Source organism: Anastrepha obliqua, chromosome 4, assembly GCF_027943255.1.
Source record: "Anastrepha obliqua isolate idAnaObli1 chromosome 4, idAnaObli1_1.0, whole genome shotgun sequence".
Classification (NCBI taxonomy): Eukaryota; Metazoa; Arthropoda; class Insecta; order Diptera; family Tephritidae; genus Anastrepha; species Anastrepha obliqua.
The window spans coordinates 54,249,379-54,273,872 of NC_072895.1; the positions used below are offsets into that span (position 1 = coordinate 54,249,379).

General features: G+C 35.5%; 1 protein-coding gene across 1 annotated transcript in view; it reads right to left on the reverse strand.

Annotated features, from left to right (window-relative positions):
- LOC129245562 (kelch-like protein 17) overlaps positions 1-24,494 on the reverse strand; it is a 95,571-nt gene that overhangs the window by 34,508 nt on the left and 36,569 nt on the right. Inside the window, 1 exon segment of the mRNA XM_054883789.1 lies at positions 2,192-2,741. Within this exon segment, the coding sequence (XP_054739764.1) occupies positions 2,192-2,217 (26 nt within the window). The 5' untranslated portion in view covers positions 2,218-2,741.

Sequence of the window (24,494 nt, forward strand, 5' to 3'; positions counted from 1 at the left end):
AAGATAAAAGTTCGAAAAAATATTGACTGGTTTTTTTTATAGCCGATTCAAAAAGCAGATTTTACATGGCCCACCCTATATTAATTTTAATTACAACGTTGAATGTTGGTGTAAAGTTTATGTTTTCCAACGCTAAAATGAAAAGTTCAGTCGCCCATTAGTATGCATTAGGGTGTCTCATCAATATAGTTGCGATTTTTCTACCGGAATTGCAAAATTTATTATAGGATATGATTTCCATCAAACTATTTCGGCAAAATATTGAAGTTTACGTAAGTTGCACCGTTTTGAAAAAACCTAAAAAATCTAGTTCTAAACGAATTAAATCAATTTCAAAAAATGCAATATTTTTTCCAAAAAATCAACTTAATTGACAGAAGAGTCTAAGCTAAAAGGGCTGCATAAAAATGTTTAGCAAATTTATTAATAGAATCAAAATAATAGGGCTTGCTAAGGCACTTTCAAATCAGTTCAGCTCACATAAATCTTAATATTTACGCGAAATATATCGGCAAGAGTCTTTAAATAGTTAGTTATCATAAATTTTACGATGTCGATGGGGAAAAAGTAACGATGTATTTATTTTTTTGTATGGTGAGTGAGGCACACTTAATATTCTCATATATTTTTGGAATGTTCTTTCTTAGGCGTTTAGCCTAGCTTTCACTCTAATTTCTGGAGTGTCTGGATGTTGTCCTACATATAAGGAAAGCTACAAATTTATGCCACCTGCGAGCCGAAGATGGTTTTTTATAAGAAGCATTTTTCAAGGCAGAAATGTACTCGATGTTTTGTCATTGCCTTTCTAACGGCGACCCCTATCAGAAACAAATTTTTCTATTGCTTGATGTTTTGCTCTGTAAACACAGGGTTCTTCGATGTCAACCAATCGAATGGTAGTCACGGAGGTGTGGGTTCTACTGCCACAACTGCCGCTATAAAGTTCTAGAAAAACTAAGTTTAAGGATTTTTTCAACTCAACTTTAATACATAATTCAGCTTAAAGCAACATTCAATTTTTGTATTCACTTTCACTGATTTCAAAATGCAGACGATGTTTACTTATTTCATAAACGCAGCATAGACAAGAGCCGACGGCAGCTAGACAACTGGGCGACAGAAAAATTGACAATAAATCGACAAACAATGCAGTAGAACAAGAAAAAAAATACTACGAAAACTGGAAAAGTGTGGGTAACCAAAGTACAATACATAGCAACGGACATTTATGTTTTGGGTTATTGTGATGACTTTTGCTTTTCAAATTCTATAAGTATGAGGGGTTGAAAATAGCGAGGTTGAGTGGAAGTGGACGGTGTCGTCATTTTCATGTTAACAGAATTTTTTATTCAAGTGGAGTAATGTAATTATTTACTATGGGAGGCTTTAATGCCGGTAGGCAAATACTTGCGGGGAATGTATGTACGTATGTATGTGTGACTGTAAAATATGCAGGTAATTTAGCCTTTCTGCGGAAAATATGTCAAGTTTTTCATTTAGAATTAGCACAGATACTTAAGTAACCGATTAGTAAAAAATCCAGTTCAAAAATTAAATTTATTTAGTTTTTACTAATACACCGATATTACGTTTGTACTAGTATTGCTAGTTTATTGTTTTGGTCATATCAGTATTGGCGTGTTAATCTTATGCTTACTTCACGAAAGCCTCCCTATGAATGTTGTTAACACTTCATTTCTTACAGGGTACTTATGTAACTGCGTGTGTTTAGTAAGGGCTTTAATGTGTAAATATTCCAGTCAATGCTTTACATCGTTATTAATGTTTGAGTCGTGCTGGCGTAGTAACACTTTTATGTTTTCTTCCAGCAGTAAGTAGTTAATACTTTTGTACTCGTATGTAGGGTAATGCCTGTAATAAACATTAAGGGTGCAGTGTTGTGTTCTGGCACGACTATAATGGCAATGCGATAGTCGCATGTAAAATCCATGTTTTTGGCGTCAAGCGGACGCTCCCTGTCCACATGCTAGTATTCTAAATACATACTATGCAATAAGTAAATAAATATTTTTAGGGTTGAAAGCGAAAGAGGAACTTAAACGCTTTATCACTCTTTCATTCTTGCAAATAAACTATAGATTTTAAATGTTAGTGCATAAACTTTTAAATTTTCTATTTAGTAAAAATTAATTTAGCTTACTAATTGCATGCAACTCTTTCTTATACTTACACATTTGATTTAACTGGCAAAAACATTTTCACTTTAGCTTATTTTACTTGTCGATGACGAAAGGGTGATTTCTGCTTTGAATAAGTCCACTACCGGCTTTGTAAGTGCGTATGCGTCTAGCTTAATTATCAGTAATACATTTTCATACCACTGCGTTGCACACTTCTACTCTTGATTTGACGCAAATTGCTTATTATTTTGTTGTTCTATTGTTGTGTTTGTTGATTACAGGTCTACTTGAACGCCGAGGATGCCTCTTTTTCAATTCAAGCTTCTTGTTGCCACTTCAGACAAACCACTCAGCAGGCGAAGAAACTCTCTACAGTTGCTGCTTGAATTAATGCATTCGATTTCATGACACGCACTTCCCATCCAAGTATTTTTCAAAAACAGCTGCTCGATATTACACGGACTTTTCTACAGCATTCGCTGAATTGACAATGGCTCTTCAAATGGCAATTCACGAGTTACGAGCCACATTGACATCCAACATTCACGCCGCTGTACCGGCTTTGATTACACTATCAGCTCGGAAATCTTTTCAGTTTGTCTGAAAGTAGAATGGTGAAGAAGAAGAAGTTAGAAAATTGACGAGCTGTAGAAAGTAGAAATTTTCTCAATGAAAGGTAAACAAATTCACATTAACTCTGAACGAATAGCATACTTTTAGGCGATTAAAGCCATCCAAATAGCAAAAGAAAATAAATGAAATGCCAACGCATTGAAGTCTGCCCATTCATACAGCTAAGCGTATGAAAGCACGCTAAATATTTGGGTCAATTCAATGCAAACAAGCGGAGAAAACAATTGATGTGATATCTGCATCTAACGGGTGACTTTTTATTTATCTTTTATTATCTCTATTATCTTTTTAAACAGTTGGTTTTAACAGCTGACGCACGTTTCGTGTTTTGTTTCACTGTCAAACATCTTCAGTTTGGTCTACAGGTGTAATTTAACCATGAATCGTCTTACAAACGAAAAACGCTTGCAAATCATTGAATTTTATTATAAAAATGCGTGTTCTGTTAAGAAAGTTTAAGATCCACTTTTTTATCGAAAAATTATGTTCAGCGACGAAGCTCATTTTTGGATCAATGGATACGTAAATAAGCAGAATTGTCGATTTTGGAGTGAAGATCAGCCAGAAGAATTGCAAGAGCTACCAATGTATCCAGAAAAGGTCACAGTTTGGTGCGGTTTATGGACTGGAGGTATCATTGGACCGTACTTCTTCAAAGATGCTGCGAATCGTAACGTAACCGTGAATGGTGAACGCTACCGTGAAATGATATCCAACTTTTTTTTGCCCAAAATGCAAGAGCTTGACTTGCATGACATGTGGTTTCAGCAAGACGGTGCCACATGCCACACAGCACGCGTGAACATTTTATTTCACGTTCGGGACCTGTCAATTGGCCACCCAGATCGTGCGATATAACGCCTTTAGATTACTTTTTGTGGGACTATGTTAAAGCTCATGTCTATTCAGACAAGCCTGCTTCAATTAACGCATTGGAAGACACCATTAAAGCATTTATATGTGAGATACGGGCCGAAACATTGGAAAGAGTATGCCAAAGAGTAAGCGGATGGACCATTTGAAGCGCAGTCGCGGTCAACATTTGCATGAAATAATCTTAAAACATTAAATTATATGGACTGTACTATCGATTTAAATAAAAATTTCATGAATTTTTCTGAATTTTACGTGTGTTGTTTTGAACAACTTTCCTACAGCTCTTAAAAAATCACCCCTATTATTGTATGTATGTGTATACGTATTATATTTATTCAATGTGTCTACATTAGGGATACCGGCCTTTTTTAAGCACTGAAAATTTAGAGTTTGTGGGCAAACATTTTTGGTATTTGTAATTTCTTACGAAGTATACCATATATTCCACTTTATATTCCAGACGGCGCGCATGACAAGGCAGACCTTCACATAACAGGAAAATATGTGATATACTAAAGTGCTATACTATAATAATTTTAAGTTTATGTGTTTATTTGTATCAAATGCCATTAAGTTAATATGTTAAACTTTATCGAAGAAAGGGTAAAGAAAAACAGGCAGTGCCTATAATAAAGGTATAAGAATGACTTAATCTTCTTATACTTTTATTATAGGTTCTAACGAATTCTATTAAATGGAGACAGAAAAATCACCAAATAAAAAAAATAAAAAAAATAAAAAAAACTTATAGCAAAATAGCAACACCGAAAGCACTATGCTTTGCACTTGTTGTGGTTTTGTATTCAATGTTCAACTCTTTAAACTCTTTTAAACTCTTGAGACAACTTATGGGGTTAGGGGTAGTCAGAGACCAGAAAAATTATGATTTTGAATAATTTTTTTTGCTAGTCAATTGCTTTATTTTACAAACATTGTAAAAACATAGCATTAATCCATCATGTTTCGACCTGACTTTAGCAAAGTTTAAAATTAATAATTGTAAAAGTTATCGCTGTTTGTGTGGAGCCCATTTCTACAGAAGACCCTTGCGATGATCATCACAAGTCCTTGGAGATTCATCTAAAATCAATTGGACAAGAGAAATTAGTTTTATTAATAGATTATCTTGTGCCGGATCGAAGCTTTTTTTCAAAATTAATAATATGGCCGCTTCAGGAAGTATTTTTCAGATTTTCGGGAAAAAACTGACAATTAATTGTTTAAAAAAATCGAAATTAAAAAAAAAAAATCCTTCGATCAGGCACGAGCTTTTATGTTTTTCAAAGGCGTATACATTTTGAAATCTACCACGCGGTTTTTAAGTTACAGTGATCACAAATTCAAAAAACATAGTTTTGAGAAAAACGCATTTAAAGTTTTGCTATCGAGCTCCGGAGCTCCCGAGCGCCATTTGTTAATTGTTGAATAACTCGAAAAGTATTTATGGGATTAACTTCAAATTTTCACACAATATTTTTAATACTTTAAGAAAATGCAAAAAAAAATCCAATTTTTTGAAAACTCTGACTACCCCACCCCTTATGTTGTGGCAAAGATACAAAGAGCACGACTTCGGACAGCCTAATAACGCTGCTCTAAATCCCCTTAAGGGGGGACTCTACTGTAAAACTTAAAAAAAATCGATTTTTTACTTTTTGTTGAAACATACTCAGAAACAACTCCAGAATGTTCCATGAAAATCTTAAAAAGAAATCTTGAATAGTTTTCAAGTTATAAAAGTTTTAGCAAAGCAGGTATAAACTGAGCGCTCGAGAGGTTTACGGTCATATGCGTGTTTTTCTCGAAACCACGTTTTCAAAATTGCCCACATCACAGCTCCGTGAAAAATTAACATATCAAGCTCAAACTTTGATAGTATATTTTAAACAATATTTACTAGTTTTTAAAGCTATGGTGGGGAAAAATTTATTATTTATAACCCCTTTTTTAATAACAAAATGACAACAAAAAAATGTCGATTTTTTAAAAAACTTCAAAAATTTTACAAAAAAATTTTTTTTTTTGCAAGTAATAGGCTTAACAACTAAAAATAATGATATATAATATGTAAAAAAAATTTGGGTTTTTTGATTTCAGATTTTTTTTAAATGCGCGACAGTGTGGGCAGATTTCAAAAGGCGTTTCGGGGGAGCGGCTGTACAGCTGCCATTTTGAAATGAAAATAAATTTAAAAATTTTTTTTGTACACTCAAGACCTGTGTTTATGTAACCCTAAACTTTTTTTTACTAATTAAATTAATACAAGTATGAAAACAAAATCCATGAAAATTTGATTTTTACAGTAGAATCCCCCCTTAAACTTGTATTAACCTTTCAAACCGAATTTGTTCTGTTTGTAAAAAGGGAATTCACGCACTTTGTATAGCAATCCAACCATGTAAAAGATCATAAGAAATTAATTTGACTATAATTGCTTATTACCAATTTTAATAACAAAATTCATTAAAATAAATTTATAAAATAAGTGATTTTTTTTGCAAACTAATAAAAGTGAGTTTATTTTATCGGTTAAACGTTGGCACATGTGTGTTGCTTCAGACGGGTCATATTTTGAAGGAGATAAAATAAATTTGCCTGAAATTTAATGCTGTTTAAACATTGCTGGTACTTTCTGTTTGGCGAAGCTCCTTCTCTTATTTGTATTTGTGATGGGACCTACAGTTCTATGCCGCAAATGGCTTTTGATGATACTCCTATTTATGGCAGAAATACACTCGGAGGTTTGCCATTGCTCGCCGAGGAAAGTACTGATATGCGAAAAGATTCATTTTGCTGTTCCGTGCCCAAAAATTCGAGCGCGTGTACTACAGAAGGGTAGTCCCGCACCAAGCCATTCTCCTACGGCGGCCACCCGATGGTATGTATGTAAATAGTAAAATAAAGTTCTGACTTTGTCGTTTAAAGCTGAAAGCGTAATACAAAAGTTTGCCCTGCAAGAAAATGGAATCGGAAGGCTCCTTTTCCATTTTCAATTTTTTTTTTGCAATGAACTTTTTTGGACATACCTTGGGGTTCTCTATCAGATTGCATACGCTAAAGCTCTATTAAATGAATGTTAATTTAACAAGAGTGTAAAGAAATAATTTTCATTTTAAATAAAGAAGTATTGATTTAAAATCCATGTATATATTATTTATGGTTGAAGAACTTAACCGAGTTAAAATATTATTAATTAATGAATATCTAAATTCCGTGCCTAGTAGTAGCATTTCGGGACTGTACTGTAATAACGAGATGTCAAAAATCTCGGAATCGTAAAAATTGGCATCCCTATGCAACATACATAAATGAACGCACGCAAAACTTGTGTTTGGCTACTTTTCCTCTTGTACATACATACTTAAATACTGCTATGGGCTTACAAGTTTCAGTGGGACGACTCATTTTGTAGCATCATCTTCATTTGGTTTTTGCCTCATTGCTTGGAATTTGTAATGAAGTGTCAAACTTGGTGGTGTCCAGAGTACGCAAGTTGGTTTATTTAAAAGTCAGCAGATTTCGGAGACTCTTTAAACATATACACATACATGCATATAGAACGCTGTATAAAAATTCACAGGCATGTGAATATTGTTAAGCGCCTGTAAATATGTTTGCTATGTTTCAACGCACATGCGTTTTCTGCTTAATCGAGCGTAAAATTTATAAATTTGTAGAATATTAGTAATGACGAAAAGTTATATTTATCGACCGCAGCCAAGGCGCTTCCCACATCCCGCTCAAGTGCGCCGAGGGACGGATCTGGTGAGCTAATGGAGGAACCAACAGGCCAACGCCCGTGAGCAGTAGTAGTGCGGGCTACTCTGCTACCTTGCGGTCGTGATGTCATCTCAAATGCCACAGCTACAGAATATTCATCAGCTGTCATACACAAACATTGAATGAGTAAGCTTATATATATCGGGTGATTTTTTAGGTGCTTGAGAACTTAAATGACAATACAAAATTTGAAAAAAATCGATTGTTAAGTGCGATTCAAAAATTTAGTCAGCGAGGCTCGATAGCTCTCGCTGTTCACCGTAACGGCTGCTCATTCCTCATTTCGAGAGAAATAGGAACCCATGATGTCAGCAGTATTTTATAAACTTCGCAAACAGATTTATTTTTTAGAGTAAATATCCACATTTTGGAAGCTTTATTCTGGCGTTAAAAGATTCATGATGACTTGCCAAGGCTTATTGAACAGAAATGTCAACAAAGTTTCCTATTCTCAGCTGTCAAACCATAGTTATCGACATCGACATATGTCAGCAGCTAACAAAAAATCGCCCATACCTATATATATATACATATGACTATACCTCTGCTCGCAGGTATGCATTTATATATGTAAATACATTTGAGATCGTAGCTCTCATTCCTTATCAAATGTTCACGGATTGAGCGCTTAGCATGGTGAGTGCCAACTCGAATCCATGTGTCGCCGAAAATATCTTTTCTTTTATTTGTCAAAACTTTTGGATATTTTTTCTAATCAGAAAATTGCGAATTCATAAGTAGACAATAGTAGTCTATAGCAGCCATGATGACGTTAATTTGGCATTATTAGGTTTCGAATACTCCTGTAACAGATTAAACTCTTATCTGCCCAGAATCGATACGCGCATGCACAACATTTGTACGGCACGTCCCTATTCCGTGCGCCCTTCAACGTACTCATCAAACGCCCCTGACTTTAACGCGCTTGCCAGGGCTTGGTAAGCTGTTACAACAACAACTGAATAGTTGAACATTCAGGAGAATTCTTTTACTCAAGTATATAAAAAACTGTTTAATTTTATATGACATTCTTTAAAAATTGTGTCTGATGGTCTTTAGACAACTTCTACTTAAACTCATTCCCGCCTGTAAATTTGCAGCAAGTTGAGCCTTTGTTAATTTCATTTGTCTAGCAAATCGCTGTATCTCTCAGTGGACTTATGAAATGATAACGCATAAAGCATACATTGCGCATGGCGAATCGCATTAACAAGCACTTCCCATAAAAGCGGCTCCGCGACTCACCCAGCCAGAAGTCTTAATAATTTTATCCAAACTTTTTAGCCGTATTACAAAAATGCACGCTAACAAGCTCGATAAATAAACCCGTAAAAGAGCACATCCAGAAGCTCTAGTTATACTCACTAAATCCTCGGTTCTCCCACTTCCCCTAAGCCTAAACAGATGAGTATGCTAAAGAAATGTAGTTAACAAAATTGAATGTAGATTTTGTACATGAATTTCTGTATTTCTATAAACTGTCGGCTCTACTGATGAACAAAGAACAGATTGCAGTCTGCACAAAAATGTCAGCAGGAAGGACACATTTCATTTTGGTAGAATGCTAGTATTTTTAGGAATCAAGAATATCCACAGGCAGAACCATATACTATTGTTGCGTTCTTAACGTAACCTTCGTATTGTCGAAACTTCATTACTGTTGTTTACCGCTATTGCCAAGGTTTGCTTTGTAAGCGGTCAAGTTGACCGGGTTTAGTAATTTATCAACGTGCTAATTGTATCACTCCTAAGATATTAGGATATACATATTAAGGTAGAAAAGGAAGCAGAATGCTGAGCCTATGAAATTCGGCAAAGCAGCAGGGTCACTTTATAAGTGCGAGAAAGCTCAAGAAAGCTAGGTTAAACTTCATGAGATCGCGTCACGTGTCACGAAGGATCACTCTGCCGAAAGGCATATGCCTGATTAAAGGCTGAACATAGACATTAATTGCGCATTAAAGTGCAGGCTCTTTGCATTCCAGATACATACTGCACAAAACCAACTCATTTGCTAACTCATCTCACATGGAGTATTTTGCATTGCTTCATTCGCTCAGTAACCTAAGGAACCTTAAATACTACATAAATATTTAAGCGCTGTGTTTCAAAGCAATAGGCTCATGAATAACACAATTTAACAGCAAAAATCAATAAGAAATATTGAAGTCATATTAAAATCATCATTGTTCCTTGCTTCGAGCCAATAAATAAATTATGCGGAATTATGCATGCGCAGGCGAGTATGTGGCGCATGTGCAGGTTAATTAATTTTCTGCAGCTTAGTTAATGCGAATCGACACACTCATAAGCAAACACATTTGTATGTATGTATATAAACATGCATGTGTATGTCTCCATTTATAAGCACATAAATATTTAAGTTTACAGTGAGCTGCAACAAACTGCCGCTCCATCAAAAGTTGTATTCAACACACCATTCATTGCTTCGTCTCCCTATACTTCACTCTACAACGAGTATACGCAACTGAAATGCGTTTAGTCATTCAACTCAATTTGTCTGGTATATCTATTTGCAGTTGCAGGTCGCCAAATATGGCACAGTGGGGCGTGTATCTACATCAAACGCGTGTTGCTGTTATTGTAACTTTTTTCTTCTTTTCAGTGCGTAATTATGCCATTTTTTATGCTAAGTGAAAATGCAGCAAAGTTTATAATTGCAATTAAACGGGAAAAAGGGGGAAATAAAAGAAAATAAAAAAATCACACCAGACAGTTACTATTTTGTGTGTGTAAGGCACTGACATTTGCATGTGTTCATACATATTTGTGTGCTTGAATGTGGATGAAGTGCATACCTTGCCACTAGACAAACAGGCGGCAATGACAGACTTATAGGCGCACGTCCAACGGAGCAATGAATGGATTTGGGGTTTCAGACCCCCCAAGCTCTGATATGCGTACAAGAGACACACAAGTATAGGCAACTGCTCATCATGATCAGCGTGAAAGTACGTTAAATTAAAAACAAAAATCCACGATGAGCGATGCTATGTTAAGTGGTCCAAGTATTTTGAACATTGCCGTCAATTCTTTTAAAAATTGATTTATTTGCATGATGACAAAAAAAAATATTCCACAAAAAATTTGGAAAAAACAGTCGTGTCTGGATATAGTGTCCCAATATAGTGGCCGCTGAATTTTTTATAAGACGTACTCTAAACAGTGAACAAAATTTTAAAAGTAACTACAAGCAGAAAGCAATAACAAAGCATATAAAGTTATCAGAACTGAAAGCGGGTATTACCCTTAATTGTAATAATTTAGCTCAAGTTATTGGATATTAGCGTTAGCATTTGATTTTCTGTTTTTGAGTAGGAACAGCACTGTTTTAAGTGCTAATAAATTGATAATGCTATCATAACTTTGGGGTAATTCGTTTTCTTAAAGGAAAAATCAGAAATCATTGAAAAAAAGCAGTAAAGGTAGTTGTTTCACTTTCGACAAAAATATTTGTGGTAGCTAAATCAACAATTTTCGGAAATGAACAAAAAGAAATGTAATATTAACTCTCACCAGACAATTTTTGCAGTTAAGAGAACCAATGAATATTTATTATTAGAAAAAGCGAGTATATATTTTAATGATCTCTTGCATTTATATGTACACACTGTGCAAGTAAAACAAGTTTTTGAACAAAAAATTTAAACCTCGATATAGTAAGCAACCGGGTACTGTGAATAGACCTTGCAATAATTAGTTGATTATATCCAGACATGACTATAAAGTATATATACTTTTTCCAAGAATTTATTTTAAAAAGCTATTCTATCCCAGATATTAAAAAAAATTTAAATGTTAAAAACATGTTAAAAATGTTGAAAATACTTTGTTTAAAAAACTCTATTCAAGTTTTTGTTTTAAAATTATTAAATTTTTTTCATATTTTTTTCAGTTTACAGCGAAGTATTCCTATGAGTAATTCCTTAGGGTGTTATTCATGGGCTAATAGGTTTTCCGATGATGCGGCAAAGAGAGTATATAAAAACCCCTTAATAAAAATTTCTAAACGAGCACTTGCAGTCAATAATACATGTGGCTACATACAATACACATTTACTTATGTACATATATATAAATAAATCGGCAAATATGCATATGTCTATGTACATATCTCTTTATTTACACTTACGCAAGCTCTTCTGTGCTAGTTGCATGTAAATGCACTTCGAGTTTAGCTCTCTGCTATGCCGCTATAAACTGTTATGGCACGTGGGCTTGATAAGTTGGTTAAAGTGTCTGCAACTTGATGTGTCTTCTATTTATCTTTGGCTATGAGTAATAGGAATTGCGTCGAAAGTGGCGAAAGTTTCTTTAATGCATTTTTACTTAATTTCTGTGTATGCCATTTTAACCTTGGATAATTAGAAATATGAAATATTGGTTAAAAAAATTAAAAACACGCAACTGCAGACAAGTCTTTCGCGAATAATAGAAATAGTTCGAGTGTTTTAGCTAGCAATGCTTACCAACTTATTGATGTCGATATTCTCACTCATCGCTGGTACTCTCTTTGATAACATCTTACATAAACAATTATTAAAACTAAATTAAAACTATTTCAGGCATGTGGTGCATAGCAATGTCCTTCTAGTACTTTTTCGTCTGACACGAATCCCACAAAAATGGGCTTTGAAGGAAAGCTCCATGCATAGTTTAATTTCTGGTTCGTTTTGGAAAATAGAACCGACTGCCACTGACAACGGTAAAAAGACCGCTACAGCGCTTAGTGTCGCTTGAAATATAAACATATTTATTTATTTAAAAGAGGAATAATTATAAACAATCATTCCACTTAGAAAGTAATCATTCCACTGGCAAAGTAAATCAACTGTTTCTTTGGACATTACATAACTATTATCTTAATGAGCTAATCGATATGTTACCCAGACCAACCACAAAATATAAGCTTTGTACAGTATTTACAAATTAAATCAAAATAAACAAACAGTACGAAAATAAATAAATCATTAAATTGCTTGTTTACACTAATTAACTAATTAACATTTCATTTCATCATCTCATAAGCAGCCGGTTTGAAACAGCATGTACTCGTATAGTATTGGATTGGGGAATAAGTTCATAGCGTTTTTATATTTTCTTTCATTTTACAACGATTTGTTTGCTGTTTGGCAAAGGGTTGGCATTCATTCGATAGAACTCTTTAGGCTCTACAAAACAATGTTTATAGTATTTTTGAGTTATTTAATTTTTTATTAGTTTTAAGGCTTAGAAATGGAATACTCAGGAGGCAAAAACCAACGTTTTCGACACCTGCTCTTCCTTAATTTTCATAGACGCTAAAAATCTGCCAAAGCGGCCCGGGACATTTGCGACGTGTATGGAGAAGATGTAATAGGCGACTTTGCAAAGTTCAAAAATGGCTACTTTGACATCGATAACACGTCCCACAACGGAAGGCCTTCTGAATACGATGAAGAACGTCTCAAATAATTTTTGAAATATGCATACATAACGCAACTTTATAAAATTACTTTTAGCATAATCTGAGGTCCAAAGGCCTATAAATATAAAACATAAAATTTCGAACATTCGAGTAGCAAAATAAGAGATAATAGGTATAGGTTAGATTAGACGCTTAATGCAACTAATGAAATTTACCAGATGGGTAATATCTAAATTTGCTATATCTGCAGCGTAAAAAAAATGAGAGCCAAGATTACTATATCTTAGATCAGCTGAGAAGAAAGTGCTAAGATGATTTTTAGACAGCTATTCGAAATTCGACTTACTTTCTTAGCAGTTAGCATACCTGCCCAGTGCTCGCTGTGTCATTTCACGGGGAAGTTAACTCTCGTTTCAGATGTCAACCTACCCCTTCACCCTGCAGTTTCCCGTAAAGTCCATGTGACCAGCTGAGCCTGATATTGAAGTATTCGGATGCGGTCGAAAAAAAGTGAGGTATTTCGCTATGGCCTACGAATGCTGTGCAATGCCCATCCTTCCATTGAGGGAATATAAATGGAAAGAATACAAGCAGAATCTAATGAGTTTTATTTCTAACTTTGCAAAGTTTGCTCTGCGGGTTAGAATATTATTGTTTTATTACAAGGTCAAAAGTGTTGTGGAGGCATTACAATTCAGCTTTGCAAAATATGGCTCATAATAAACGGGTATTTTCTAGGTGGGTCTGACATAATTATTCGAGTACAAGGCTCTACAAGGTGTGTGCTCTATATATCTCAGAAAGAAGAGAGATCAAAATGAGTAGCAAAAATACATTGATGTAGTCAGAGACCGAGAGTTGTAAATTTGCAATTTGAAATTTTTAGTTGTTTGGGAATATAGGTAAACAATTTTTGACTCCGGTTGCATTGCAACTTTAGACAAATTAAAACTAAATAAAAAGTACTTAGTACTGAACAAAAAGGCTCTGCGAGTTTTCAACTTAACTATAGCTATCAAAGTATATCGGAAACGAAAAAAAAAAATCGTAAAAAATACACTGCACCAAAGTTAATATATGTATATCTCTTGATAAATTAGTTTCAAATTTAATTTTTCATATTTTCAGTTTGTCACCATTTACCGACTTTACTGAAGCCCAGAATTACTGTGAAGCCCTGCAAAGAAAGCATCGAATATCAAAAAAACAACAAGTGTACAAAATTCAATTTGATGCCAATAAATACTCCAGAGCGAAAACACAAGCACTCACAAATCTACCAACAATCCGCATAACAAGTCAGTAAAGTTTCTATAACCACCCACCCGCACATACACATACCACTATAGAAAATGAAGAGAGACAGGTGTGTGGGCAGCGCGGTACGGGGGAAATGGGGGAATCAGTTTTGTATATGCTTCACTGCCTGCTGCTAGCCTGTTGATATGCCTGCGGGTCTGTCGTCCGGCATGTACTCGTACTCGTACAGACAAGCCCGCCAGCAAGCGCTGAGTAGTGATTAACTAGGCTTGCGGGTTCTTGTTCTCATATATGTTTGTACATATTTATGTTTTTGCTTTTTTGTGCATATTTTATTTACATATGCCTACTCTCACTACATACATATTTGTATATGCGTATGTGTATGTATATTGCCACAACATTATTTACTGCTGTTGTCGCCGTCGCTTATTTTGCATGAAACGCAACAATTAACACACACACGATAAGTGAATAAAAAATAGTGTTAGTGGCAAGCAACAGCAGTTAGTTGGCCTGCGTTTTGTGTCGCTTTAACACGCTTTTGTTTTCACTCAACTGTTTGACTTAGTTTTCGCTTTTAGGGTTTTAGTTATTTTGTCTTCTGTTTACTCCAGCTCTTTTTGTTTTTTCGCAAATTGTTAAACGTACCCATGGCAAATTTAAAATGTTCATCGTGTATGGGCTGTCTATACTGCCTACGCTGGAGGCATATAAAATTCTGGTGCTTGCTTGCTGGTCAGCAACGTCACGGCTCAGCGTCACGAGTATTATCAACATTATACGATAATGTTGGGTGTTGTTCCTTTTTTTAATATTACTACTCATTCGTGGTGTAATGAACTCGCGGGCTGATATATGTTTGGTTAATGATAGCAGTGAAGTGCTTTTAACGAAGTGTAACGGCAAATAAGAGTGCGTCAAATGGCTGACCAGCAGAAAAAACATGGACTAAAAAACAATTCATTTTTATAAATAAAAAAAGTTTAACTTTTTAATGGTTCAACCGGTGAAATCACACAAAGCAGATGAAGCACACATGCAGAGCCTTTTAAGTTCGATAATTTCCAATTGTCCCACACGTGCTCGATTATTTTTATTCGTTGATATTTACACATAATTGACTCTTGGCAATTTTGAGCCGAATATTTCATTAAAACCTTCTATTGTTTCTGGTTTATTCACATACATCGATTTTCACGCGAAATTAAACTTTTTTAGTAAAATGTAGATTTTCCTCTTAAGATCTGTCCAAACAAATTACTGCTGAAAAAGAAACACAAATTTGAAAGATCCGCAATCATCAATTTTAGTTAAAATATGTAAGAATATTACTACTAGAAAATGCTCTGTTTCAGAAACCCAGTTCACTTTAGAACACGTCTTCTTTTTTTATTGATTGGCGTGATAACCACTTAAGCGATTTTGCCTCAGTTTAACATAGCGCGCCAGTCGTCTTATCAGAAAGCAGTCGTTTCTTTCTCGTGCTAACCGGCGCCATTTGGATACACAAAGTGAAACTAAGTTCTCTCCACCTGATCTTTCTAACTCTCTTTTTCTTTGCTACCAATAGCTGGTACCGCATCGAATATTTTCAGAACCCGAGCGTTTGTATCCATTCGGACGACATAACCTAGCCACGGAAGCCGCAGGATATTTATCTGCTGCACCACGTCTATGTTGCCCTAAAGCTCATAGAGCTCAATGTTCCATCGTCTGCGATACTCGCCGAGGCGAACGTGCAAAAGGTCGAAATTTTCCGCAAAATCTTTCTTTCATACACTCTAAGGGTCGCCTCAATACCATACAATAGGTCGGGCATGATGAGAGACTTATAAAGTTCTTGTTTTGTTCGTTGAGAGAAGACTTTACTACCCAATTACCTACTTAGTCCAAAGTAACACTAAGTAAACCTCTTATAACTTCAAAATCATACCTGTATAGGGACGTGGAACGGCATACAGCAATTGCATGCTCTAATAATAAATTATGACTGAGCGATTAAGTTTTGCGGCTCGCACAACCTTTTATAGCATCAGGTTAAAGATATCCCACGACAGCGAGTCACCTTGTCTGAAACCTCGTTTGGTATCAAATGGCTTGAAAAAGTTTTTCCCAATACTGATGGCATTGCTGGTATTAAACAACGTCATCTTCCACAGCCGCATTTGTTTTGAAGGGATACCAAATTCGGGCATCACGGTATGGGGACAACTAATTTTCATCAGTCGAATACGGCTTTAAAATAGACAAAAAGATGGTATGTGCCGATTCTCCTTTCATGACTCCTTTTCAAGAATTGGTGTATTGTGAATATCTATCTGGTCGATGGGGGATTTTCCATGTCCAAAGCCTCACTAATAAGGTCCAATCAGTTGGTTGGTGGTGGGCTTCAGCCTTTCGCACAATACGCTCTATAGAACTTTGTATGCGATATCAGAAGACTTAATCTGCGGTAATTGGTACAAATATAGAGTCACTCTTCTTAAGGATTGGGCAGAGCATACTTAAATTTCAAGCAACAGGCATGCTTTTATCTGACCACATTTTGCATACGAGTTGATGCATACATCTTACCAACTTCTTGCCGCCGACAGTTCCGTCGTCAGTGATTGGGATATCGGAAACTTCACATTATCTGTGATATCCACAGTTGTCACTATTTACCGTTACTAGTTGTTACTATTTACTATTTGCCGTCTTCGATCTTATAGAAAAATTGCCCGGTCTTGAAACCTTATTCATGCTGCTGAACTTTTCGTGCCGGCCAGCATATAAAGCTATTCACATTCATATTCATTCACACATATTTTGGCCTCTCTTTTTCTCTTTCTGATAATACGTATCACTTCCGTTCTCAGCGCCTGGTAGCGATTTCACACATCTCGCGTTGCGTCCGATACCAGCGTGGTCAGTGACCTTTCTTTCCGCGGCAACATGATATGCCTCATTGTGCCAATTGTATTTTTGGGCTCGGCGAAATGCGATCTCTTCTTCGGTGGCGGTACGTTCTCTGAAAAATGTTGCTCCAACAGAACTTGAAATTAAGACAACTGTACTACGGGCACTTCCTTACACTAAGTTTATTGACGCGCGAGCCTCTAGCTATTTTCCTCTCTTAAGAAAGCTGAAGACGGATTTTTAAGCATAGAGGCTCGACTATACAGGAAATGAAATGTTGTATCATCCTCAAAACAAAGCCAAAATTCTATGATAGCAGACTTTCGTAACAGGTGCATGTGAAATCGCAGGGTGTTTTGTTGTCGATTACCAAAACTCTAAAGTTTCATTCTGTGGCTAATTGCAAGACGAAATAGACTTAAAAGTTGGGATTCGACTTGAATTCCCTCGGAATGACAGACGTTTAGAGCTGTTTTAAATTTACTGTAGAAGTCTTAGCTCGCTTTTGCGTTTCAAATTCTACAGTTTGGTCAAAGTAATAATCCAATTAATACTCTTTATTCACAGAGGGTCGAAAGAGTTCGCAGAATGTGTCCGGTTTGATCTGCAATATCTTCATTTCAACGAACCACTTCCGTTGTATGCTAATAAATTTTAAATCGCTTTCCTCAAGACGTATAATACACTCACTGCTGTTTATTTATGACTTCGTCCGTCTGTGATCTCATTAATTGTACTGATATTTTGGAGCAGATAAGCTTCAATGCTCTTCAAAGGAAATTGTGTTTTCACTTTTCGTAAAATTATTTAAATTATGCACATATTAATAGGTCTCTTATTGACCTGACTAAAAGTTTTAATCGAACTTTTTTTCGCACTCTCTAAGATCCAAGCTGGAATCAAATTACTTTTAAGTCTTATCTTTAAGTGATTTTGTATCTCTAGTCTGCAAGGTTTTTTAGCCATATATGTATGTATATGTATGTATATATAATTCGTGTGTACACTCTTTTTGGGTGTTTGGCTGAGCTTCTCCTCCTGTTTGTCGTGTGCATCTTGATGTTGTTCCAGGAATGGAGAGACTTACATTTTCAAGCCGACTTCGAATGGCAGATATTTTTTATGAGGGGCATTTTCATGGCAGAAATGTACTCGAAGGTTTCCATTGCCTGCCGCTATTAGAAAAAAAACTTTTTCTCCATTTTTGGTCTTTCACAGAGATTCGTACCTACGTTCTCTCTGAACTCCGAATGGTAGTCACGCACCAACCCATTCGGCTACGGCGGCAGCCATAGACTTAATATATGTAAATTAAATTTATTGAAGTGAATACATTGTGAAGTTATTGACACCAAAATTTATATAAGTGGCTTAAAATTGGTTTGGTATTTAATGGATATTCGAAATATTTTAGTTTTACTCTTAAAGTAAGTATTTAATTATTGTAGTTATAAAGTAATTTAAGCAAGAATTTGTTTAAAGTATTTTTGTAAGTACTTTAAAAGGGAGCTGCTCCAATAAAAATGTATGCAGTAAATTCTAGCAAACTCAGTCTTAATTACCAATACTTAAATAATTTGTTTAAACTAAAAAAGCGTATTTTTGAATGTAGAATGATTATTATTTTTTATATATTATATTTAATACATATGTCTTCTTTATATTTCTGTTTGTGTCAAGTAAAATAGTAGAATTTCCGTTTTTAATAACAAAATTGTCAAACTCATCTTTTAAGTCAACAAATACCTCGTAACAAAGCTCACTCAGCCACAATAGCCAGCGCTCAGCAATGGAATGTAATTATATATGTGTGCCTATATATACGCCTACTAACAATAATGTAAGTAAATTCACAAATGCACTCAACAAGACAAGCTACTTGCTCCTTTATACTTCCCCAACCACTTATCCGCTTGACCTATTTTATTGTAAGCCTCCTATAATATTACCCCACATTTCACCCCGTTCGTTTCGTTTATAAGCCAAGTGCGTAAGTATTTGTTCGAATAGTGGGAAATATACATATTATACACATATGTACATGTACATACTAGTATGTATCGTTCCAAATGCATTTGACGCATGCGAGTGCACTTCGCTGAATGGCAAAGCACACGGATGAAAGGAGGACAATTGCATGCCGCATGCAGCAAATAGGTCAACAGTGCATTTGCGCTGAGTTGTAAAGTTTTGTTTTCCTTTTTTATTTGCTTTTGCTTTTGAATTTTTCATATTTTATTGTTTGCTTAAAAGTAGATTTCTAGATGCAAAAAAAAGAAGAAAAATAAACGAAGTGGAATAAGGGGCCTGAATACGAGTATATTTATATGTATGTATGTTATGTAGTGTCACTAGAACAGACCTATGTTATGCTGATAAGCCAAATAGAATTATCTACATCTAGATTTAAATACACTACGTCGAAAATTAAGCCGCCACCCACCGCTTTTAGTGCGGTTCGTTTGTTAAATTTCAATGAAAAATGTGTAAGGAAATCGATTTGAATTTAATCTTCTTCCCTTATGCACAAATACGATCATTATTTTTGTTGCATTGGGCGCATAGATATTGGGGGCGAAAGGGGGCGTGACACCTCCCATAACAAATACTGTTTATTGCTGAACCATACAATACCATTTTACTAATTAAAAGTGTTAGGTGTGGGTAGAGTTGGGTTTCGGGAATTTCCCGACGGGAATTCTCGAGAAATTCTCGATATTTTTCCATCCCGAATCTCGAGAATTGAAATTTTTAGCATTTCGGGAAATCCCGAATCTCGAGAATGTTTCAAGATTTCTCGAGAAATCCATTTTTTTTTTTTTAAATTTTTGTTGTCAAATATTAAGAGAAAAAACAATTCTTTCAAAAGTAAAAGAATACACATACATATGATTAATACCTGGAAACACCAAACTGTAACGGCCATTATGTTACAAAGAATCGCACACTACATACTGTTTCGCAGAATCACATACAATTCACACCATAGTTTCAATTGCTATGCGAAAAGCCACAACAGTATAACTGTTCCATTTGTTTGTTTGTTTTTTTTTTTTGTTTTAGGGTGACTACAGAGTAAATGCTAGATGCGTTGCTATGCTATGTCGAGGGAAAGCACTGTAACATCAAGCTAATGAAGTTTAGTTTTATGTGTTTCTTATATGTAGCAGCAGTTAAGCAATTAGAAATGCTTTGAAAATAGTCAAGCAATTTCAATTTGTTCGCAGACTGCACAGAAGACGTTTGTAAATTTATTTTTTGCAGTGAGCGGGTGCATTTCATTTTGTGGTACCTGATTAAGTATAAATTATACCCCGTATAATAAAATATTTTGTGGTCCAAATATTACTTATTTTTAAGTTTTGAATCGACGTATCGTTGACTGTGAGTACCGGTTAGTTACTTCCTTTAAAAAACAAAATTTAAAACAAATTTTGAATTTTTAGCATTAAAAATCATGAGTTCAGAATACGAATACGACCAAATGTGGCAGCTTTTCAAGCGATTTGACGACGAAGCAACATGTTTGAAATGCAATAAAATCATTAAATGCAAGTCATCGTCAACATCTGGACTTCACCGTCACATGGAGAGGATACACAACATGAAGCGAAGGGAACATGAGGCTCCAAAAGAACAGCCACCAGCCAAGAAGACCCGAACTCATCACAACTTTTTCAATACTTCTTCCTCGCCTGAATCGCTTGAACAAATTGTTGCAAAATTGGCTGCAAAAGATGGAATTCCAATAAACGCGATAACAAAAAGTGAGTTCATTCGTAATAGTATCAGCCGCTTAGGATTTCATCTTCCAAAGTGTCACAAAGCTGTTCTGGGTTTGGTTATGAAGTACTGCACGAAAATAAAAAGCGATTTGAAGATCAAAACTGAAAATTTTAAATCTGCACAGCGTAAGTTCAGCTTGAGCATCGACGAGTGGACAAGCGTGCGAAACCGACGTTACATGAACATCCATATATATTATGACGATGGACAATCTGACAACCTTGGCCTGGTTCGCATTCAGGAATCATGTCCCGCTAAAAAAGTATACGAGCTCGTAAATGCAAAGCTTTCAGACTTCAATATAAAACTACAGTCCGACATCGTGTCTATTACAAGTGATGGTGCCAGTGTCATGATCAAATTTGGGAGACTATCACCAGCGCATCAACAGATTTGCTACAATCACGGCATACATTTGGCGGTCATGGAGGTAATGTACCAGAAACGAAAAGTCGCAAACAGGATATACGATAGTGACGTAAGCGATGGAGACGATTCGGATGATAGAGGCTCCGATGAAAATGAAAACAATGCAGCCAGTACTTCATTTTCCGACATTAATGCGGAAAACGCTTCCGATGACGAGGGCGACAATATCGTATTTGTTGCTGACAAGACGGTCACTATAAAGTCTGCATTTAAAATCGTAAAAAAGGTTCGCAAGATAGTTTTGAAATTCAAGAACTCGCCTGTACAGAATGCCATCTTGCAGGATTATGTTAAAGAGGTCGAGAAGAAAGAGCTTTTCTTGCTGTTGGATTGCAAAACACGTTGGAATAGCCTGGAAACTATGCTGGCCAGATACATTTGCATCAGCAAGCATGTTCGTAAGGCGCTCGACACTCTTAATTTAAATTTTATGGCCACTACTGACGCAGAAGAAAAGTATTGCGAGGATATCATAAATGCTCTTAAACCTATACGTGTTGCTGTAGAAGCACTTAGTCGCCAAAATGTGAACTTACTTGCTGCGGATTCTATTCTCAAATTTTTGTTCACAAAATTGGAGAATCAGCACACCGAATTGGGCAATGAATTCTTATCCAGCCTAAAAAAAAACTTAACAGTTCGACTAGCCGTTTTTTATCGGCCTTTAAATATTTACACGATCCAGTTAACAGCTCTAGTGACAAATCTGAATTTTTCCACACCTGTTCTAAAACAGAATTGATAAAAGAAGCCGAAAACTACTTGGTTCGTCTATTTTCTACGAGCATTCAAGAAGACCAAGCAGAGTCTAGTTCTGACGATGATGACGTATTTGCAACCAACAACGTCGATGAAGAAGATATGGCGAAACAGCTTGAAAAATACGTTCAGGAATGCTCAAAACTGAAAGCAGACATTGCGCAACATGCGGCGAACCAGATGTTTTCGTCGCTTAGAAACGAGCTAAAACTATATGAAAAAACTGGAGAGAAAACACAAAATGTTGAAAGACTGATCGGGGCTTTTAACACTGTTAAGCCAACATCGACTCAAAATGAGAGGAATTTTTCTACAGCGGGTAATTTTGTGTCCAAAAAGCGTACGCGATTGTCAGACGAAGCCATTGACAGTCTGTGTTTTTTAAAACACCATTTTGGGAAATAATGTTTACAATCACTTTTTTCCCCTATTTTAATAAGTATAATCTTGAATTATTTTTGTTTTGAATTTTTTTGTAATTATTTTTGTTTCACTTTTTTGTTTGCAATAATTGAGATAGTAATATTTTCAAATATTTTTTTATTTATATTAATTTATACTTTAATAAAAATAAATAAAAATAATATTTTAATATATGAAATTCATTGCTCTTACACTGGTTTTAGATTTTTTTTTTAATTTTTTGGAATTTTTCCCGAATTTTCGAGAATTCTCGAGAAATCTCAAAAATTATTTTCGGGAAATCCCGCATCTCGAGAATTAAAATTTTCGTTATTTCGGGAAATCCCGATTCTCGAGATTGGGATTTTCTCGGGAAATACCCAACTCTAGGTGTGGGGTAAAGAGTTTTCCTCTCACCCATATGAAATACAATTTTTATGCTGCCTACCTTTGGGACTACTTATGCTGAAACTACACAATTACATATATTTATTATCGAAATTGCATTATAATACCGAAAAGTGAGAGTGGGAAAAATCACATGCCAACTCTCTCACGCCACGTTATAGCACATCAAAAATGCCCCATCACATTTTGGTGCGTTAAAGCACTCATACTTCTGTATAAAGATACGAAACCCTATAAAAATCTATTCTCCCTTTTTTATCGATTCAGCGATTCGAATGTGCAGCTCTTGGAAGACGAAGACTCACTCACCTAGGTGGTGTGACTCTGATCCATTGGTAATATGGAACAAAAGGCCTGAGGAAACTCGGAGTCAAACACACCAGCCCTCATATCAGCGTTCGTAGTGTACCAAGGTCCAATAAAATTACCTATCGATTCAAATTAATATTCGGCTTATAGTTTTGTGTTCATAGTTCCACTTTTCGAAGTTAAAAAAAATATTTCTACTACGCTAATTTAATTTAATTTCAGTGAGTCAAGTCTCAGTCACCGAGTTAAACTAGTGGGTGTAAATAGCTTTTAACAGCTGAGATGGTGTGGGGTGAAAAAGACATTTTTGGTCTCAAAACGAGCAAAGTTAATACAATATTTGAATTAGTTCTGTGGATTTCCACAAGTGAAATATTACGAATCAGCTTCACAATTTGGCAATATCCATACTTTTTGGCAATTTCGGTTCATTTCTTTAAAAGTTAGGTACTCTACCAAAAACTCGTCATAGGTTGACTTCGTGTTGACATCCGAACAAAAGGTCTGCCATCAGTAATGTATTCATCCAAGTATTCACAGAAGATTCTTCTAGTAATTTGAGCAGCTTGTCGTGCCAGACCGGGAGATGTTTTTAAGTAAGAAAATGTTATTCTCCAAGATTTGTCGTTGCCTACAGAGGGGTTTTTGCGCTTGTCCTTCTAGTTTATTGAAACGATCCGCTCTCATATATGGCTAAGAACTGTCACTTCAACAGCATTATATTAAAATTGATCGGAATTGTTTTATGTTGTTACACCAACAACAACAGCGAGAAAATCGCTTTAGAGAGAATAAATATTTATATTTGTCTCTAGAGTTGATATGTAATGAAGGGTTTAGGGGAGATTCATTTTTCACATGATTATTTACAATAATCATTATTCGCAATTTTGTTTCTTGTGGTGTTCAAAGAATATACGAACCTTACGACCACACACTGACTTTCCTGTGGACAAGCCACTCCCAGGATCCCAGCTTTTCTCAGATCCGAGAGATTTTCTCAGATCAAGAGATTTGAAATATCGAATTAAAAGAAGTAAAAAGTTTTTTATTACAATATTTAATTGCAATACGAGGGTTGCTTTTTATATTTCTGGCCTTGAGCACTTCCAATATTGTCAGGCGCCATCTGACGCTCCCATTGGAAAGTTTGACATATTTTACTGGAAACGCACTCAGAATATTTTGATGTGGGAGTCCTATTGCTGTTGTTTAGAGCAGCTTGAATTTAAAATTAAAAAAAAAATGGTATTAAACCGTGAACATTTTTGTGCGATTATTGTTCTCAATTTTCGACGTGGATTAGCAACACGAGAATATATCGAGGAACTAAAGTCATTCTACAGTGAGCAAGCACCATCTGTTAGAATCGTAAAAAATTG